We start from the raw sequence: 20,568 nt of genomic DNA, 5'->3' as shown, positions 1-20,568 counted from the left end.
TTTGTTAATTCCCCCTTTGTTCTCTGGGACACTCCTACCTGCAGGTACGTGAGCAGACTTGACTGCACACTCTTGTGACACGTCGACTCGGTGAGGCATCACCCTCACGGTTTCTGTGCCCCCTAGAAGTCTCTCTTTGTTTCTGTAGGTTCCTGTAAATGCTGTTAGCAACTCTGGTGGGGTGCGTCTGGAGTCTGCATTTACATAGGAGGATGTGGGGTCTAACTTTTCACATTTTTCAGGGTTGGCTGACTGGACAGTAGGGTTTTTCATCCGGGATTCCTCCCGGACTTCCTTTAACCAGCCCTCTTGGTCACTTTTTCCCCTTCTCTTTCTAAACTTTTGCCAGCCGTATGCCTGCCTGTCCCCTTTTGTTCTCGGCGGGGGTCCCTTACAGTTCACCAGCTCTCTGCTGGACGGTCCTCCAAACACCATTACAGGACTTAGGGGTGCAGGTTTCACTGCAGGTTGGGGTTTCCCCTCAACCTGGCACATGTGGCAACTCCTGCAGTACTGCACCACATCTTTGTGGAGTTTTGGCCAGTCAAACTGCTATCTTATGCATGCTTGGGTCTTCCATAATGTACAGCCACTGTAGTCTCGTGGGCCTTTCTTAATATTTCTCCCCAGCACCTCTGTGGCACCACTAACTAGTGAACTGCTGTCCATTCCTTGCCCTCAGGTCTGTGAGGAGAACTCAATTTCTTCATTAGTACCTCATCCTTTAAATAGTAGCAATCAGGGCTCCCTCTGCTTCTCTTTCAGACTGGGCAGCCTGTGCTAACGTTCGCAATACTGGGTCAGCTCGCTGACCCTCAGCTAGGGAAAATCCATTTAATTCATTGCCTGGGTCTCCTAACTTTCCAAAGAAAGTCTCGGACAGGCAGACCTCATGGTCGTTTGCCTGCAGTGCCAATGCAGTCTCCTCTGGGGGAGCTGGTTTGATCATGGCGTTGATCCACTACACATTCAGGGGCACTGCACGGGACTGTCTCCTGCCACTGCTCTGTCTCTCTGACCTTCTGCGTTCTTTCTTTCACTACTGGGGGGGCTACCACCTTCACCCCCACCAGATCATTACCTAGGAGCAGGTTAACCCCATCCATAGGCAAACTAGGGACAATCCCTACAGTCACCAGTCCTGAAACTAGATTGCACTTCAGGCGTACACTGCCCTCCAATACCATTCACCACACCATTTTGATGTCACTGCACCCTCTGGGGGAAAGGTCAGGCTTTTTCCCAGTAAAAGGGATCTAGTGGCCCCTTTGTCCCCGAGAATCTCTATGGCTTGCTTGCCCCACTCAAGGGGTATGGGGTTACTTTCCCTTCAGACACAAAAGCCTGATAACCTTCAGGAATCCTATTAACTTTTCCTGCACTTGCCGTAGTAAGCTTCCTGGGTTGCGCTCTTACTGCAGTTAAAGCCACAGCTTGTTCTTTGTTTTCCATCAGGGTCCCGTCTTCACTGAGCGGGTGTGCCCTGATTAACCCTACCGATTTCCCTTTAGTTTCCAGCATTCAGCTTTTAAATGCCCTGCCTTATTACAATGGAAGCACACAGGTCTCTGGGTCTCATTCTTGCTCACAGCACCTTCCTTTTTGGCTGGAGTGGGCCCTCTGTGTCTCCTGCTTTCCTTTCTCTTCCAGGACTGCCTGAACTTGGATCACCTTCCCACCCTTTGTCCTCTTAGGATTTGTGGGGGTGATGAGGAAAGATTTTCCCCTGGGAAACCGACTTATAAATTAAAGCAAACTCATCGACCAGAATGGCCGCTTGCTGGGCTCCCTGAACCCGCTGCTCCTCTACCTGGGTCTTTATTGAGAAAAGAAGAGAGTTTTTAAGTTCCTCTAACAGGATTACTTCTCTGAGAGTCTCATAGCTGAACTGTATTTTTAAAGCCCTCAGCCACTGGTCAAAAGCCAGCTGCTTGCTTCTTTCAAACTCCAGATAAGTTTGATTGGCTTGCTTTTTGAAGGTTCTAAACTTTTGGTGATAGGCTTCGGATACTAATTCATATGCCCTGAGGATAGCACTTTTGGTCAGTTCATAATTTGATGAACTCTCATCTGGCAACAGGGAATAAACCTCTTGGGCTTTTCCAATTAGCTTGCTTTTCATTAAAGGCAACCAGGTCTCAGCTGGCCATTTTAGCAGCCTTGCCAGTTTCTCAAAGGACACGAAAAACACTTCCACATCTTCCTCATTGAATTTTGGAATTAGTTGAGCGAGTTTTAGCAATCTCGTACCAAGCCCTGAATTCTGTTCCTCCATATTGGCCATGCTTTCACTAGGGTTATTCTATCGCCCTCCCCCCCACCCCGCCCCAGCTAACTCAAGCCGCTTTTGCTGTCTCTCTTCGGATTCTTTCTGGAATATTCTTTCTCTTTCCTTCTCCTGCCTTTCATTTTCTTCACGTTCTTTTTGGAAGGCTTTCTCTCTTTCTCCCTCTCTACAAATTCAAGTTTCCTTTGTTCCACTTGCATCATTGCTAGCAGTACCCTCTCTGGGTCTGCTTCTAACACTGCTTCTGCCTCTTCAGATTCAGGGGAAAAATGGTTGACCACTAGCCTTAGGAGATCAGACTTCCTAGCCTCGCCACGTACAGTAATCCCACACTGCTCAGCCATTTTTCTCAATTCCTTCACAGATAGTGCTTTAACTTATCCCAAGTTACTTCACCCTGGTTTGGAGAGCTACTCGCTTCAGTTGCAGACATGTTAGTATTCAATCACACACCACCACAAGAAAACCTGTATTAATCTTGCTCTTTTTTTTTGATTGGGAACAATTTGGCTTCCCACTTCCAATTTCTGTCGTTTGTCTGTGTGTAAAGGTCCGGACACTAGCATCCAAATTTCTGTTACGACCAGGTGAGAAAGGTGTCTCCGTGTCTTTCACTATATTCACCCAGTCTTATTGTAGCAGGGTTTAATTTTTTAAACACACTGTTTTGAGCTCCCCCTATGCGAATCCTTGTTCATGGCTTTCTAATTCTTCTTTGCCCTCCTTGTCTCGAGAGACAATGGGTAAGCACCTAGAGGTGGTCAGTGGTTTGTGAAGCAGCGCCTGGAATGGCTGTAAAAGCCAATTCCAGAGTAACAGACTCTTCCACAGGCGCTGCAGTTAAAATTGTTTGTCGGGCTGTTACACAGTTGGCTCTCTCCTTGCTCTTCTGTCTTTTTTCCTGCCAACTGCTAAGTCTCTTCGACTCGCCACTCTTTAGCCCTGCCTTTATGGCTGCCCGTCAGCTCTGGCGATCACTGGCAACTGACTCTCACATCTTGTGGTCAATGTCACAGGACTTCATGTCGCGTTTGCAGACGTTTTTAAAGCAGAGACATGGACGGCCGGTGGGTCTGGTACCAGTGACGAGCTCGCTGTACAATGCGTCCTTGGGGATCCTGCCATCTTCCATGCGGCTCACATGGCCAAGCCATCTAAAGCGCCGCCAGCTCAATAGGGTGTATATGCTGGGGATGTTGGCCGCCTCGAGGACTTCTGCGTTGGAGATACGGTCCTGCCACCTGATGCCAAGGATTCTCCAGAGGCAGCGAAGATGGAATGAGTTGAGACATCGCTCTTGGCTGACATACGTTGTCCGGGCCTTGCTGCCGTAGAGCAAGGTACTGAGGACACTGTTTTGAAACACTCGGACTTTTGTGTTCTGTGTCAGTGCTCCATTTTCCCACATCCTCTTGGTCAGTCTGGACATAGCAGCGGATGCTTTTCCCATGCGCTTGTTGATTTCTGCATCGAGAGACAGGTTACCGGTGATAGTTGAGCCTAGGTAGGTGAACTCTTGAACCACTTCCAGAGCGTGGTTGCCAATATTGATGGATGGAGCATTTCTGAGGTCCTGTTCCATGATGTTCGTATTCTTGAGGCTGATGGTTAGGCCAAATTCGTTGCAGGCAGCCGCAAACCTGTCGATGAGTCTGTGCTGACAGTCTTCTGTGTGGGATGTTAATGCAGCATTGTCAGCAAAGAGAAGTTCCCTGATGAGGACCTTCTGTACTTTGGTCATCGCTCTAAGACGGGCAAGGTTGAACAACCTGCCATCTGATCTTGCGTGGAGGAAAATTCCTTCTTCTGAAGACTTGAACGCATGTGAAAGCAGCAGTGAGAAGAAGATCCCAAACAGTGTAGGTGCGAGAACACAGCCCTGTTTCACGCCACTCAGGATAGGAAAGGGGTCTGATGAGGCGCCGCTATGCTGAATTGTGCCTTTCATATGGTCATGGAATGAGGTGATGATACTTAGTAGCTTTGGTGGGCACCCAATCTTTTCTAGTAGTCTGAAGAGACCACGTCTGCGGACAAGGTCAAAGGCTTTGGTGAGATCAACGAAAGCAACGTAGAGGGGCATCTGTTGTTCACAGCATTTCTCCTGTCGCTGGCGAAGGGAGAACAGCATGTCAATGATGGGCCTCTCTGCTCGAAAGCCACACTGTGCCTCAGGGTAGACACGCTCAGCCAGCTTCTGGAGCCTGTTTAAAACGATTCGAGCGAAGACTTTCCCCACTATGCTGAGCAGGGAGATTCCACGGTAGTTGTTGCAGTCACTGCGGTCACCCTTGTTCTTATAGAGGGTGATGATATTGGCATCGCGCATGTCCTGTGGTACTGCTCCCTCATCCCAGCACGGGCAAAGCAGTTCATGGAGTGCTGAGAGTATAGCAGGCTTGGCACCCTTGATGATTTCAGGGGTAATGCCGTCCTTTCCAGGGGCTTTTCCACTGGCTAGAGAATCAATGGCATCACTGAGTTCCGATTTTGTTGGCTGTACGTCCAGCTCATCCATGACTGGCAGAGACTGGGCTGCATTGAGGGCGGTATCAATGACAACATTTTCTCTGGAGTACAGTTCTAGATAGTGCTCCACCCAGCGGTCCATTTGCTTGCGTTGGTCAGTGATCGTGTCCCCTGAATTAGACTTGAGGGGGACGATCTTCTTCATGGTTGGCTCAAAAGCTCTCTTAATGCCATCGTACATTCCTCTGATGTTTCCGGTGTTGGAGGCCAGCTGAATACGACTGCATAGGTGTTGCCAGTAGTCATTTGCACACTTCTTGAACATCAACGCAAGCTCGAGGAACAGCATCTCATCTACCGATTAGGCACACTACAGCCTGCCGGACTGAACATTGAGTTCAATAATTTCAGAGCATGACAGCCCCCCACTTTACTTTCATTTTTAGTTATTTTTTCTTCCTTTTTTTTGCATTCCTTTTTACATTTTTTGCATTTATTTCATTTCATCTTAGTTTGTTCAGTTTGCTTACCCACTGTTTTTTTCAGGTTGTTTTTCTTCAGGTTTGCACTTGCTGATGTTCAATATTCAGTATATTCACACCTAATCTGTACTGATGCTTTGTCTTTCAACACACCATTAACATATTGTTTGCCTTTGCTCCGTGACCTTTTGGTCAGCTATGTGGCCTGGTCCAATCTGCACTTTCTCCTTTGTTATCTCTTGCCCAACCCCCACCTCACTTGTTTATAATCTGTGTCTTTTCTAATATTTGTCAGTTCCGAAGAAGGGTCACTGACCCGAAACGTTAACTCTGCTTCTCTTTCCACAGATGCTGCCAGACCTGCTGAGTGAATCCAGCATTTCTTGTTTTTGTGTCATTTGCACACTGCCTGGCTGTTCTTTGCGCAACGCTTCTGGCTACTTTAAGTGCTACGGATGTTAACTCGCTGGGGGCTTTCTTGTAGTTCAACAGTGCAGTGCGCTTAGCAGCTATGACAGGTTTCAGCTCTTCAAAGTGAGATTGAAACCAGTCTGCATTCTGCTTCTCACGTTTGCCAAAGGTGGTCATTGCTGAATCATAGATGGCATCTCTGATGTGGGCCCACTTTGTCTCTGCATCCCCTACAGGAGTGTTTTGAAGGGCTTTTTCAAGTGAATTTAGAAACTTATGTAACAGCTGTGGATAAGAAATTCTGTTGGTGTTGATGCACGGGCAGACCTTCTGCTTGGAGTGATGTAGCTTCTTTGGTTTGAGTCTAACTTTGCTGCGCACCCGGGAGTGGTCGGTGTTGCAGTCCACACTGTGGAAGCTGCGTATGATTTGGACACTTTTATAGAGGCTCACCTTGTGATGATGAAGTCCTGCTAGTGCCAATGACGTGATCTTGGGTGCCTCCATGAAACCTGGTGACAGGGTTTAGTATGAAAGAGCGAGTTGGTGATGCAGAGGTTGTGATAGGTACACAACTCCAGCAGTCTCTGTCCATTCTCATTCATCCTTCCAATGCCATAGCGCCCAAGGCAGGAGGGCCAAGAGTCATGGTCGGCCCCAACCCTGGACTTAAAGTCCCCCAGCAGGAACAAGTGTTTCGTATTAGAAATGCTACTAATGATATTATGGTGTTCCTCGTAGAACTCGTCTTTAACTTCAGGTGGGGAGCAGAGTATTGGAGCATAGATGCTGAGTAGGTGTACTGGACCAGAGGCGGTGAGCAGTCAGATGGACAGTATGCGTTCCAAGCCATTTGAAGGTGGCTCTATCATGCTGAGCAAAGAGTTTCTGATGGCGAAGCCCACATCATGCTTCTTCAGGATCCCTACCCTGCCAGTAGAAGGTGTAGTCTTGCTCTAATTATAAGGCAAAGAAATGAGCACACCAGGTTTTATTAGGTTTAAAGAGGAAAAGTGAAATTATTAAACCTTAAACTCTAATACGTGTATACGACACACCCACGCAAGCATGCACACGCAATACACACATGCTAATAGAGACAGAAAAGAGCAGAAGAAAAATAAAATGGAGCGGTTTGAGAAATCTCTGAAGGGGTTTTTTTTTACTATGCTTTGAGCTCGCTGAAGGGTACTCGATTGTTGGTAGTCTTACGTTTTGTTGGGACCCAGTATTCTTAAACCTTGTTCACTGTAGGAGACTTTTCTCTCTTGGGGTTCATATGTCTTCAATGGTTTCCGAAGCTGGTGAGAGCGAGATAAGAGCAGACAGGAGAAAGATCTTTTCCAGTCCAGGAGTGAACAACTTTCTGAGTTCAAAATTCTGTGGCCAGTTCAAATTCAAAAAAACCAACTGCCTGCCAGTCATGTGACAAAACAGCTCTGACCACTTCTTCTGTGTATTGGGGAAGCAAGGACTGGGTCCCTTGTTCCAACACTGTGTGCTAGCATGCAAATGTCTTTCTAATCAGGTGGCTGGCAATTCCTTGTGCTAAGCCCTCTTCTTCCCAGCCACAATTTTAAGTTTCAATGTTCATGTGGTGAAATAATGTGTGCCTCAGCCTTGGTAGGTGGGGGGCTTACCTGATAATATATTGCTGTAAAATATTTCTAAATTATTAAATTATCAATGGTTTCCTTCCAGAACAACTTTACGTGCTGCTCATTGAAGCCAGAAGGAATGTCTGCTGCAGCACCATTGAAAGCAATATGATCTCAGAATTACAGAATTGTTACAGCACAGAAGGAGGTCATTCGGCCCATCTTGTCTACACTGGCTCTCCAAAGGAACAGTTTACCCAGTGCCACTGCCCCGCCTTCTCCCCGTAGCCCTGCGCAGTCTTCCTTTTCAGATAACAATCCAGTTCCCTCTTGAATGCCTCTACCATACTCTTGGCCAGTGCATTCCAGATCCTAACCTCGAGTGAAAACGTTTTTCCTCATGTCGCTAATGCTTCTTTTTCCAATTACCTTAAATCTGTGCCCTCTTGTTCTCAATCCTGCCACCAATGGAAACAGTTTTTCCTTATCTAATCTGTCCAGACCCCTCATGATTTTAAATACCTCTATCGAATCTCTTCTCAACCTTCTCTTCAAGGAAAACATTCCCAACTTCTCCAGTCTATCTACATAACGGAAGTTTCTCATCCCTGGAACCATTACCATGAATCATTTCTGCACCCTCTTAAGTGTGGCGCCCAGAACTGGATGCAATACCCCATTTGAGACTGAACCAGTGTTCTATACGTTTCACATAACTTTCTTGCTTTAGTACTCCATGCTCCTATTAATAAAGCCCAGGATGTTGTATGCTTTATTAACGGCTGTCTCAACCTGTCCTGCCACCTTCAATGATTTATGCACATATACACCCAGGTCCCTCTGCTCCTGCACCCTTTTTAGAATTGCACCCTTTATATTGTCTCTCTGCTTTTTTCTGACCAAAATGAATTAATTCACACTTCTTTGCATTAAATTTCATCTGCCTCATGTCCGCCCATTCCACCAACTTGTCTCTGTCCTTTTGATGTTTTACACCATCCTCCTCACAGTTCAGAATGCTTCCAAGTTTCATATCATCTGCAAATTTTGAAATTATACCCTGTACACCAAGGTCTAGGTTATTATTTATATATCAGGAAGAGTAAGGATCCTAACACTGACCCTTGAGGAACTTTCTTTCAGTCCAATAAACATCCATTAACCGCTACACTCTGTTTCCTGTCACTTAGCCAATTTTGTATCCATGTTGTTACTGTCCCTTTTATTCTATGAGCTATAACTTTGCTTACAAGTCTGTTGTGTGGTAGTTTATCAAATGCCTTTTGGAAGACCATGAACACCACATCAACAGCATTGCCTTTATCAACCCTCCCTGTTACCTCATCAAAAAATTCCAGCAAGTTCATTAAACACGATTTGCCCTGAACAAATTTGTGCTGGCCTTCCTTAATTAACCCCTATTTGCTCAAGTGACTATTAATTTTGACCCAAATTATCGTTTCTAGAAGCTTCCCCACCACTGAGGTTAAACTGGCTGGCCCGCATTGCTGGCAAGGCCCACATTTATTGCCCATCCCTAATTGTGCTTGAGAAGGTGATGGTAAGCCACCTTCTTGTACCGTATGGTGGAAGGCACACCCACAGTGCTGTCAGTGGCCCAGCGACAATGAGAAAGTGGTGAAGTACGTCCAAGTCAGGATGGTGTGTGACTTGGAGGGGAACTTGCAGGTGGTGGTGTTCCCATGCCCTTGTCCTCCTAGGTGGTAGAGGTCGAGGGTTTGGCTGGTGCTGGTGAAGGAGTCTTGGCATCAAGTTGTTGGTACACACTGCAGCCATGGTGCACCGGTGGTGGAGGAAGTGAATGTTTAAGGTGGCAGATGGAGTGCTGATCAAGTGAACTGGATGATCTCGAGCTTTTTGAGTGTTTGAGTTGCACTCATCCAGGCAAGTGGTGAGTGTTCACTCTTGATTTGTAGGTGGTGGAAAGCCTTTGGGAAGTCAGGAGATGAGTCATTCAGAATACCCAACCTCTGACCTCTTGGTGGTGACCCCAGAATGTAGATGGTAGGGTATTTGACAATGGTGCCATGGAATGTTACAGGGAGCTGGTTAGACCTTCTGTTGTTGGAGATGTCATTGCCTGCGCTTCAGATCACGCGAATGTCACTTGCCACTTACCAGCTCAGGTTGTCCAGGTCTGCATACACTGCTGCATTATCTGAGGAATTCTGAATTGAAGTGTGCAGTCATCAGCGAACATCTCCATTTCTGACCTCATAATGGAGGGAAAGACATTGATGAAGCAGCTGAGATGTTGGACCTCAGACATTGCACCTGTTCTGCCATTCATTGAGATCATGGCTGACCTGTAAATTTATTCCATATACCTGCATTTGTCTGAGATCCCTTATTACCTTTGGTTAACAAAAATCTATCAATCTCAGATTTAAAATTAACAATTCATCAAACATCAATTGCCGTTTGCAGAAGAGAGTTCCAAACCTCTACCACCCTTTGCGAGTAGAAATGTTTCTCAATTTCATTCCTGAAAGGTCTATCTCTAATTTTTGCACCAAGTTCCCTAGTCCTAGACTCCCCAACCAGCAGAAATAGTTTCTGTCTATTTACCTATCATTTTCCCTTAATATCTTGAAAACTTCAATCCGATCACCTCAAATCTTCTGAATTCCAGGGAATACAACCCTGGATTGTGTTACCTTTCCTCATAATTTATCCTTGGTGTCCAACTATCATTCTAGTAAATCCACGCTGCACTTTTCCAAGGCCAGTATATCCTTCCTAAGGTGTGGTGCCCAAAACTGTTGGTCTAACCTGGGCTTTGTATAGCTGAAACATGACTAATATTCTAGTCTTCCAAATTTAAAGCCCAACATTCCATTAGCCTTTTAGATTATTTTCTGTAACTGATTGAGCCATTTTAATGATCTAAGTACCCGAATCCCCTAGTCTCTTTGGACCTTCACTGTTTCTAGCTTTTCACCATTTAGAAAGTAACCTGTTTCGTCCTTTTTAGGTTCAAAGTGGTTGACCTCATATTGCCTATGTTGAAATCCATTTATACAATTTTGCCTGGTCACTTAATCTATCAAGATATCTTTGTAGTTTTATGGTTCCATCTACACTGCTTACAATGCGACCCATTTTTGTGTCATCGACAAATTTGGATATATGGCTTTCTATCCCATCATCTATGTCTCAGTGGGAGTGCTGCACACCACAAAACAGGGTGTCCTTAGTGTGGAGACAGAATTTTGTCTCCACAAATATTGAGATTGTGCAGTGACTACTTCAACCAATACTGTCATGACAGATTGAATTTGGGGCCAGTGGTGGTATTACTGAGCCACTCGTGGTGATGAACATTGAAGTCCTCCACCCACATTATGTTCTCTGACCTTGCTACCCTCTGTGCTCCATCCAAGTCATGTTCAAATGGAGGAGTACTGATTCACCAGCTTAGGGAGGATAGTATGTGGTAATCAGCAGGAGGTTACCTTGCCCGTGTTTGCACTGAGGCGATGAAACTTCATCAGGTCCAGAGTCAATGTTGAGGACTCCCAGGGACACTCCATCTTGACTGTATACCACTGTGTTGCCAGCGATGGAGAAGTTTGGGACATTGGCTGATAATTATGATTCTGTGAATATGAGTAGGATGTTGCTTGACTAGTCTGTGGGGCAACTCTCCCAGCTTTTGCACAAGTCCTCAGATGTTAGTGAGGAGGACTTCACTGGGTTGACTGGGCTGGGTGTGCCTTTGCCATGTGCGAATCCATGCTTCTGTTGAAGCTGGGTGGCCTGGATGGTTTCTTCATAGCAACAGTTTGATGCAACTAACTGGCTTTCTAGGCCATTACAGAAGACAGTTAATGACATTAGGGGACACCAGGTTTCCTTCCCTGAAGGACATCAGTGAACCAAGTTAGGTTTTTACGACAATCCATTCGTTTTATGGTCACTATTACCAGCTTCTTATTCCAGAATTATTTAATTGTGTGTTAAACTGAAGTGAAATTCACAAACCACCACAGTGGAATTTGAATTTGCATCTCTGAATTACTGGTCCAGTATCATAATCACTATGCTACCATACCTGTACTGTGTAAATTGTGGAATTTATACCAAACAAGGGACTGAGATGGAAGTAATACTTATTGGGTATCAATCCAGATGGAATAGATGAGTAAAGGAATAATTTAATACCCTATATATGAACCTCCAAGTAAATCCCAGTCTCCCAAACTGATGTATGGCAGCAATGACTATCTGAAAGATTATGAAAAAAAGTGAATAAATAAAGTGCTAATCATGGTAAGTGATTAAGACATTTGCTGAAATGAGATGCAGTGTGGCAAAGATCCCATTTCTAACTAAAAATACCTGATCTGCTGTAAATTATATGTTATACTTTGGAAAGTCTGTTTCAGAATATAGGTTGTAGTTGTTTCATTGTAATATTGCAGAATGTCAATTCTCCCACTTGGAACAGATGTTTAACACCAAAAACATACATTATCATCAGTAATGGACATTTGTTGGCAGAAAGAAAAACCACTTGCAAATAGATCAAAATAAGCTGTGAAAATGAGCAGAGTTACTCTGATGCGGGATTTATTTGGATTTGAGCTTCAATTAATCTGGATTACTATATTGTGGAACAGACGAAGACAAGCAAATTGAAAATGTGTAATCTTTAGGTACTGTTACAGTCGTTACAAATCAAATCCATTGACAATTACATTCAGTCTACAAGCATTCAGCCAATTCTCATTCCACCTGGTAACTGCCTTTCAAATCTGCCATCATCACCCACTCCTCAATACTCTAGTAACCCATCCTTGACCCCTTTGTCCTTGCAAGCTACCACCCCATCTCCAACCTCCCTTTCCTCTCCAAAGTCCTTGAACATGTTGTTGCCTCCCAAATCAGTGCCATCTATCCCTCACCTCCATCTTTAAACCTCTCCAATCAGTTTTTTCTCTCTGTCACAGCAGTGAAACAACCCTAACCGACGTTGTATATCATCTCTTCACTGGTTGGAGTCATACCGAGCACAAAAAAAATTTTGTTGGAGGTCAGTCATCTCAGCTCCAGGACATGGCTGCAGGAGTTCCTCAGGATAGTGTCCTAAGTCCAACCATCTTTATCTGCTTCATTAATAACCTTCCCTTCAACAGAAGGTGAGAAGAGGGGATATTACTGATGATTGCACAGTGTTCAGTACCACTTGCAACATCTCAAATACTGAAGCAGCCCATGTCCAGATGCAACAAAACCTGGACAATATTCAGGTTTGGGCTGATAAATGGCAAGTAGCATTTGCACTGCACAAGTGCCAGGCAATGAACATCTCCAACAAGAGAGAATCTAACCATCTCCCAATAACATTCAATGGCATTACTATCACTGAATCCCCCACCATCAACATCCTGGGGGGTTACCATTGACCAGAAACCTAACTGGACCAGCTGTATAACCACGATGACTACAAGAGCAGGTCAGAGGCTGGAAATTCTGTGGCAAGTAAACCACCTGGCTCAAAGAAGGGCAGGACGGGTGTTGAATATTCCTGGATACAAGGTGTTCAGGAATGATAGAAAAGGGAGAGGGGTGGTGCTATTGATTAAGAAGAGCATTGCAGTGTTGGAGAAAAAGGATGTCCCAGAGAGGTCGAGGACAGAATCAATTTGGCTAGCACTAAGGAACAAAACAGGTGCAGTTACATTGCTCGGTGTTGTCTATAGACCACCAGCTAGTGGGAAGGACATGGAGGAACACATTTGCAAGGAAATTACAGAGAGGTGCAAAAAGTATAGGATAGTTATAATGGGGGACTTTAATTATCCAAACATAGACTGGGATAATGGCAGTGTAAAGGGCAGTGAGGGGCAAGAGTTCCTAGAGTGTGTTGAGGAAAATCTTCTACAGCAGTATGTTGCTAGTCCAATGAGAAAGGAGGCAATGCAAGACCTGGTTCTTGGGAATGAGATGGGCCAAGTGGATCAAGTATCCTTAGGAGAGCATTTAGGGGACAGTGATCATTGTATCATAATGTTTTGGCTGACTATGAGAATCCAAAGTGAGAATAATTAACAGGGGTAAGGCCAGCTTCAATGGAGAAAGAATGGAGCTGGGGCGAATAAATGGGAGTCAAAAGCTGGCAGGAAAACAGGCAGATGAACAATGGGTTACCTTCAAAGAAGTGATAATTCGGGCGCAGTCAAGATATGTTCCCTCAAAGGGGAAAAATAGGGCAAACAAATCCAGAGCTCCCTGGATGACAAAAGAGGTAGAGATTAAGATAAAGGAGTGCTTATGACAGATGCCAGGCAGAAAATACTGTTGAGAACGAGGCTGAATATAAAAGGTCCAGAGGGGAAGTGAAGAAGCAAATAAGAGAAGCAAAGAGAAAGCATGAAAAGAGACTGGCAGCTAGTATTAAAGGGAATCCCAAAATTTTTGATAGACATATAAATAGTAAAAGGAGGAGTGGAGCCGATTAGGGACCATAAAGGAGATTTACACATGGAGGCAGAGGGCATAGCTGAGGTATTAAATGAATACTTTGCATCTGTTTTTACCAAGGAAGAAGATGCAACCCAGGCAATGGTGAAAGAAGAGGTAATTCTGACTCGAGAGGTTTAAAATTGATAAAGAGGATGTATTAGATAGGCTGTCTGTACTTAAAGTGGATAAAGCACTAGGACCGGATGAGATGCATCCAAGGTTACTGAGGGAAGTGAGGGTGGAAATCGCGGAGGCACTGGCCATCATTTTTTCAGTCTTGCTTAGTCTCAGGGGTGGTGCCAGAGGACTGGAGAACTGCAAACGTTACACTCTTGTTCAAAAAAGGGTATAAAGATAAGCCTGGCAACTACAGGTCAGTCAGTTTAACTTCGGTGATGGGGAAACTTCTAGAAAAAATAATTTGGGACAAAATTAATAGTCACATGGACAAATGCGGGTTAATTAAGGAAAGTTAGCATGGATTTCTTCAGGGAAAATCATGTTTAACGATCTTGCTGGAGTTTTTTGAGGAGGTAACAGAGAGGGGTGATGCGGGCAATGCTGTTGATGTGGTGTACATGGACTTCCAAAAGGCGTTTGATACAGTGCCACACACCAGACTTGTGAGCAAACTTATAGCTCATGGAATAAAAGGGACGGGAGCAACATGGATAGAAAATTGTCTGAGTGACAGGAAACAAAGAGTAGTGGATAATTGATGTTTTTCAGACTGGAGGAAGATTTGTAGTGGAGTTCCCCAGGGGTCAGTGTTGGGACCCTTGCTTTTCCTTACATATATTAATGACCTAGACCTTGGTGTACAGGGCACAATTTCAAAGTTTGCAGATGATATGATACTTGGAAGCATTGTGTACTGTGAGGTAGAACATGGCTACCCAACCCGAACCCGACGGGACCCGACGACATGTGTTGGGTTCGGGTCAGGTTGCTCTTCCGGGTCCGGCATTCGGGGTTGGGTCGGACACACTCTATCACCACCTCTGGTACGTGGCTCCAATGTTAATGTACTTTTTGGACTTGAAAGGTTGTTTAGTTACAGTTTTTTTTAAGCTTGTGCAGATAAGCAACGAAGTGAAAAACGGAAGCTGGGTTAACTGATGGTCAGGTCAGGTCGGGCACGGGAAAAATTGAAAGGACTCAGGCCGGGTCGGGCTCGGGTCGGATGTGGTTCTGTCGGGCTCGGGTCGGGTTTCATTTGCAGACCTGAGCCAGCGTTTACTGTGAGGGGGATAGTGTAGGACTCCAAAAGGACATAGACAGGTTGATGGAATAGGCAGACAGGTGGCAGATAAAGTTCAGTGCAGAGAAATGGGAATTGATTCATTTTGCTAGAAAGAACATGGAGAAACAATATAAAATAAAGGGTACAATTCTATGGCGGGTGCAGGAGCAGAGGGACCTGGGTGTATATATGCATATGTCATTGAAGGTGGCAGGACAGGTTGAGAGAGTAGTTAATAAAACATACAGTATCCTGGGCTTTACTAATAGGGGCATAGTGTACAAGAGCAAGGAAGTTATGTTGAACTTCTATAAGACACTAGTTTGGCCTCAGCTGGAGTATTGCGTCCAGTTCTGGGTGCTGCACTTTAGGAAAGACGTGAGAGCTTTGGAGAGAGTACAGAAAAGATTCACGAGAATAGTTCCAGGGATGAGGAACTTCAGTTATTAAGTTAGATTGGAGAGGTCTATGACTCTATAAGTTAGGACTGTTTTCCTTGGAGAAGAGAAGGCTGAGAGATGTTTTGATAGTGTATTCAAAATCATGAGGGGTCTAGACAAACTAGATTGAGAGAAACTGTTCCCACTCATGAAAGGATCGAGAGCTAGAGGGCACAGATTTAAAGTATTTGGTAAGAGAAGCAAAAGTGACATGAGGAAAAACTTTATCACGCAGAGAGTGGTCAAGGTCTGGAATGCGCTGCCCGAGAGTGTCGTAAAGGTAGATTCAGTTGAAGCATTCAAAAGGGAATTAGACTGTTATATGAAAAGGAAGAATGTGCAGGGTTACGGGGTGAAGGCAGGGGAATGGAACAGAGTGAATTGCTCTTTCAGAGAGCCAGTGCAGACACGATGGGCCGAATGGCCTCCTTCTGCACTGTAACAATTCAGTAATTCTTTGATGGACTGTAACGGTTCAAGAAGGCAGCTCACCACTACCTTCTCGAGCGCAATTAAGGATGGGCAATAAATGCTGGTCTAGCCAGTGACGCTCACATCCCTGCAGAGAGACAGCATGGATCGATGGACCAAATGGCCTCCTCCTGTACTATCATTGACAATATTGAAAACGCGGGTCCCTTTTATTAAACAGGACTCATTTCAGTGTTAATAGAGAGCAGATGATGCTCATTATAATTTTGCATTTAAGGGTTGGGTTTTTGTCCATTGGGAGAGTTGCCTCTGGACAGAGAGTTTGTCCAGAAGGGAAGAATGGGTACTGATGCTTGGACTGATCTATGAGTTAACAATAAAACAGTTGTGGATCAGAGACCGTCATCAGCTTCCTCATTTTGGTGAATTGACATCTGCCTGTTTAACAATATTGACTCATTGACCTGTTTACAGTCTTTGCCACAGTTGATAACACTATCCTGTTACAATACCTCTCTGTTATTCAGCTGAATGGCACAACAACTGTTACCTATCCAGTCATAGTCCGAAAGCTTTTCTTCCTGCTCCTGCACCATCCATTCTGGAGACCCCCAATGATTCATCCTTGACACCCTCCTTTTTCTCATTCATCTGCTTCTGCTTGGTGACATCTTATGAGCAATACATCATCAGGTTCTATATGTACATTTATATCACCCAGCCCTACCTCACCACCTCCACTGTCAACCCCTCCACTGCATCTGTGTTGTTAGACTGCTTGTCTGAGGTTAAGTCCTGAATGAGCCAAAATTTCCTCCAATTAAACAATGGTAAGACTCAAGCTGTTGTCTTCAGTTTCTGCCACAAATTCCATTTTGTAGCAACTGGCCACAGGCTCAGGCTGAACCAGGCTGTTTTCAACCTTGGCATCATATTTGATCCTGAGCTGAAGCTTCTTACCCAATATCCTTTCCAACACAAAAATGCTTATTTCCATCTCAGTAATATCCCCAGTTTCTTCTCTTGCTTCAATTTGTCTGTTACTAAAACCTCATCATACCTTTGCGACCGCGAGACTGGACTGTTCCGATGCTCTTCTTGCCAACCTCCCATCTCCACCCTGCATAAACTTGAGCTCATGGAAAGCTCTGCTGCCCATATATTAACTTGTACCAAGTCCTGTTCAACCATCAGCCCTGTGCTGGCTGGCCTACATTGCTTGCCAGTGCAACAATGCTTTCATTTTAAAAATTCTCATTTTCATATTCTAAACTCTGACCTTGTCCCTCCCTAACTCTGTAACTGCCTGCAGCCCTCCAAGAGTGCTGCAGGAAGGATGTTCCGATGGTGGGGGAGTCCAGAACCAGGGGTCATAGTCCAAGGATATGGGGTAAACCTTTCAGGACTGAGATGAGGAGAAATTTCATCACCCAGAGAGTGGTGAGCCTGTGGAATTCACTACCACAGAAAGCAGTTGAGGCCAAAACATTGTATGTTTTCAAGAAGGAGTTAGATATAGCTTTTGGGTCTAAAGGGATGAAAGGGTATGGGGCGAAAGCGGGAACAGGTTACTGAGTTGGATAATTTGCCATGATAATGAATGGCGGAGCAGGCTCGAAGGGCCAAGTGGCCTACTCCTATTTTCTATGTTTTCAGTTCCTGCGCATTCCACTTTTCCTTCGCCCCACCATTAGCGACAGTGCCTTGAGCCGACTGGGTCCTAAGCTCTGGAATACCCTCTCTAAACCTCCTCCAACTCTCTTTTCTCCTTACGACAATTCTTAAAACCTCTGATTTTGACCAAGCTTTTGGTTGCCTGTTGTAAAGTCTTCTTCTTTGGTTCAGTATAAATTCTTGTCTAATTACGCTCCCTTGAAGCACCTTGGGATGTTTTACTAAAATGCATTATGTAAAAGCAAGATGTTGTTTCATTGCCTCACTGAGATTTACATATCATCCACCAGTTTACACTGTTTATCAGTTCTCCCATCTAGATATTTGCTGGCCTTTAAACCATTATGTTAAACCTGTATGTGGTTTCGTCACTTCCTGACACTTGATGTCATTTTTAAAAAAAAAATTTAATGGGATGTGGGTGTCACTGGCAAGGCCAGCATTTGTTGCGCATCCCTACTTGCCCTTGACAACTGAGTGGCTTGCTAGGCCATTTTAAGAGTCAGCCACATTGCTGTGGGTCTGGAGTCACGTGTAGGCCAGACCAGGTAAGGACAGCAGATTTCCTTCCCTAAAAGACATTACTGAACCAGATGGGGTTTCTTACGACAATCGTTGTAATGCTCTGTTCAACTAAGGGGTCCCTTTTCCTCTGCTTTCTAGTTCTGATGAAAGGTCTGCTACTCAAAAAGTTACCTTTTTCTCTGTTTTCTGATGCTAATAGTTCTTTTCAGGTTGTCTTTTTATGTAAGGACGGTAGCATTTTCCTTTGTACTGAGCATAACTACCCTTTTTAATTAGCCAGTCTTTTCATATTCTGTCATTGGCTTTCTAATCCCCCTTATTTATACTTCCATTCCACTTCTTACATGAAAAACCTTTCAATTCCATTGACGTGGTGGGTTTTGACTTCCTCTTTCTTTTGTTTATATACAATTGTAAAAGAAGGCAATTAATTTCTCATTGAAAATCAATTGACAAAACCTTAGTAATTTATCAAACTTTAAAGAAGTGATCGAAGGTGCAGGTCTAGTTGCCATTAGTGAACTGGAATAACAGATATAATGTACGCTATAATTTCATCATTAGCCGACATTCCAGTCTCTTGGGATACGATAGTCTAAAGGATGACATTAACATTTTTAAAGGCTATGTATTTGAGTTGGACAAGTAAAATCTAGAGTTTCCTGATAAATCTGACTAATTCCAATTTCTGTTTTAGGCCAAAACTCTACGGAAGTTGATACAACAGTCTTTTCGACAATTTGCCAATTTGAATGAAGAGCAAAGTGTTCTGAAGTTCTTGGAAATTCTGTCTCCAGTTTACAGATTTGACAAGGAGTGCTTCAAATGTGCCCTTGGGGTAAGCTTTTACACTGATGCTTGGATAATTTACCAAAAAGGACAACATTCTTAAAGTTGACAAAAGCAAATACTGTGAATGCTGGAAATCTGAAACAAAAACAGAAAATGCTGGAAATACTCAGCCAGTCAGGCAGATCATGTTTCCTTTGATCTCGTGATAGCATGGATGAATATTTTTCATGTAGCAGAAGACTGATTTGGTAGTGTAGCAGTAGCTGCATTCAACTGTCAAACACGTACTTAGATTGGTGTATTTTTCTTTCCTTATCTCTGTATAATATTTTGGCTGCTCCAGTTTGTGTTTGTTACGCTAGTTTGCATCTTTCTCTCGTTCCACAACTTCGCCATGAGAAAGGGAGTAAGTGCTTCGTGTATACAAGTTAGTTTTGCCCACACCAAAGATTCTGAAATAAAGAAAACAAATACATTTCAAATTACAAAATAAATAAGCAGAATCCCATAAATGAATCAGTGAGAGAATGATTCTTAAATAAAAGTTTAACTAGTGCATCGATATCTTTGCAATAAATATTTCTTGTCTGTCATGTACGTAGTGTCCATTGCCTACTTTGTGACCATCAAACCTTCATCGATAGTGAGCCATTGATCAATTTTCTTCTTTCGCATTGCTTGTGTTAAATGTTTCTTATTTTATTTGCTTATTTCTTCTTCGATTATCATTCATCAAATACATTTTCCATTACATTAATTTACTTCTTGATCACATGCCACTAAAAAGCTCTATTCAATAATGCTCCACAAAATGTTAAATGTATCAAATGAAAAACACACAAAAAACAGAAACTTGTTCGTGAACTTAAAGTCAACATTCTTCCAAAAACAAACTTCTTTCCCTCCATACTACTTCATCGACAATTGAGTTCTTATATTTTAATAAGAGAAAAATAGTGTGGATGCTGGAACTCTGAAATGAGAACAGAAAGTGCTGGAAATGGGTGCAGAGGAGATTCACCAGGATGTTGCCTGCACTGGAGCGTTTCAGCTATGAAGAGAGACTGAAAAGTCTAGGGTTGTTTTCCTTAGAGCAGAGAAGGCTGAGGGGGGACATGATGGAGGTATACAAAATTATGAGGGGCATTGATAGGTTAGATAGGAAGAATTGTTTTCCCTTAGCGGAGGGGTCAATACCAGGGGGCATAGATTTAAGATAAGGGGCAGGAGGTTTAGAGGGGATTTGAGGAAAAAGCTTTCAGTCAGAGGGTGGTTGGAATCTGGAACGCACTGCCTGAAGGGGTGGTAGAGGCAGGAACCAACACAACATTTAAGAAGTATTTAGATGAGGACTTGAAATGCCATAGCATACAAGGCTACGAGCCAAGTGCTGGAAAATGGGATTAGAATAGGTAGGTGCTTGATGGCTGGCACAGACACAATGGGCCGAAGGGCCTGTTTCTGTGCTGTATGACTCTATGACTCTATAAATACTCAGCAGGTCTAGCAGCATCTGTGGAGAGAGAAACAGAGTTAACGTTTCAGGTCTGTGAACCTTCATCAGAACAGCTGAGTATTTCCGGCACTTTCTGACCTCATATTTTAATCATCAATAGAGGAGTTCCGATGTGAACATAATTACCTATACAAAGAACAAAGAACAGTACAGCACAGGAACAGGCCATTCGGTCCTCCAAGCCTGCGCCGATCTTGATGCCTGCCTAAA

The 20,568-nt window shown here is 44.0% G+C and overlaps 1 protein-coding gene across 5 annotated transcripts in view; it reads left to right on the top strand.

Annotated features, from left to right (window-relative positions):
* The window catches only part of LOC137369804 (focal adhesion kinase 1), a 717,355-nt gene that overhangs the window by 407,166 nt on the left and 289,621 nt on the right, over window positions 1–20,568 (top strand). For all 5 annotated transcript variants that reach the window (XM_068031302.1, XM_068031301.1, XM_068031300.1 and 2 more), the window contains one exon: window positions 18,748–18,888. In XM_068031302.1, the coding sequence (XP_067887403.1) occupies window positions 18,748–18,888 (141 nt within the window). The remainder of the gene's footprint in view (window positions 1–18,747; window positions 18,889–20,568) is intronic.

Source organism: Heterodontus francisci, chromosome 5 (genome assembly GCF_036365525.1).
Source record: "Heterodontus francisci isolate sHetFra1 chromosome 5, sHetFra1.hap1, whole genome shotgun sequence".
NCBI classification, from domain to species: domain Eukaryota; kingdom Metazoa; phylum Chordata; class Chondrichthyes; order Heterodontiformes; family Heterodontidae; genus Heterodontus; species Heterodontus francisci.
This window is presented reverse-complemented; position numbering and strand designations above follow the sequence as displayed.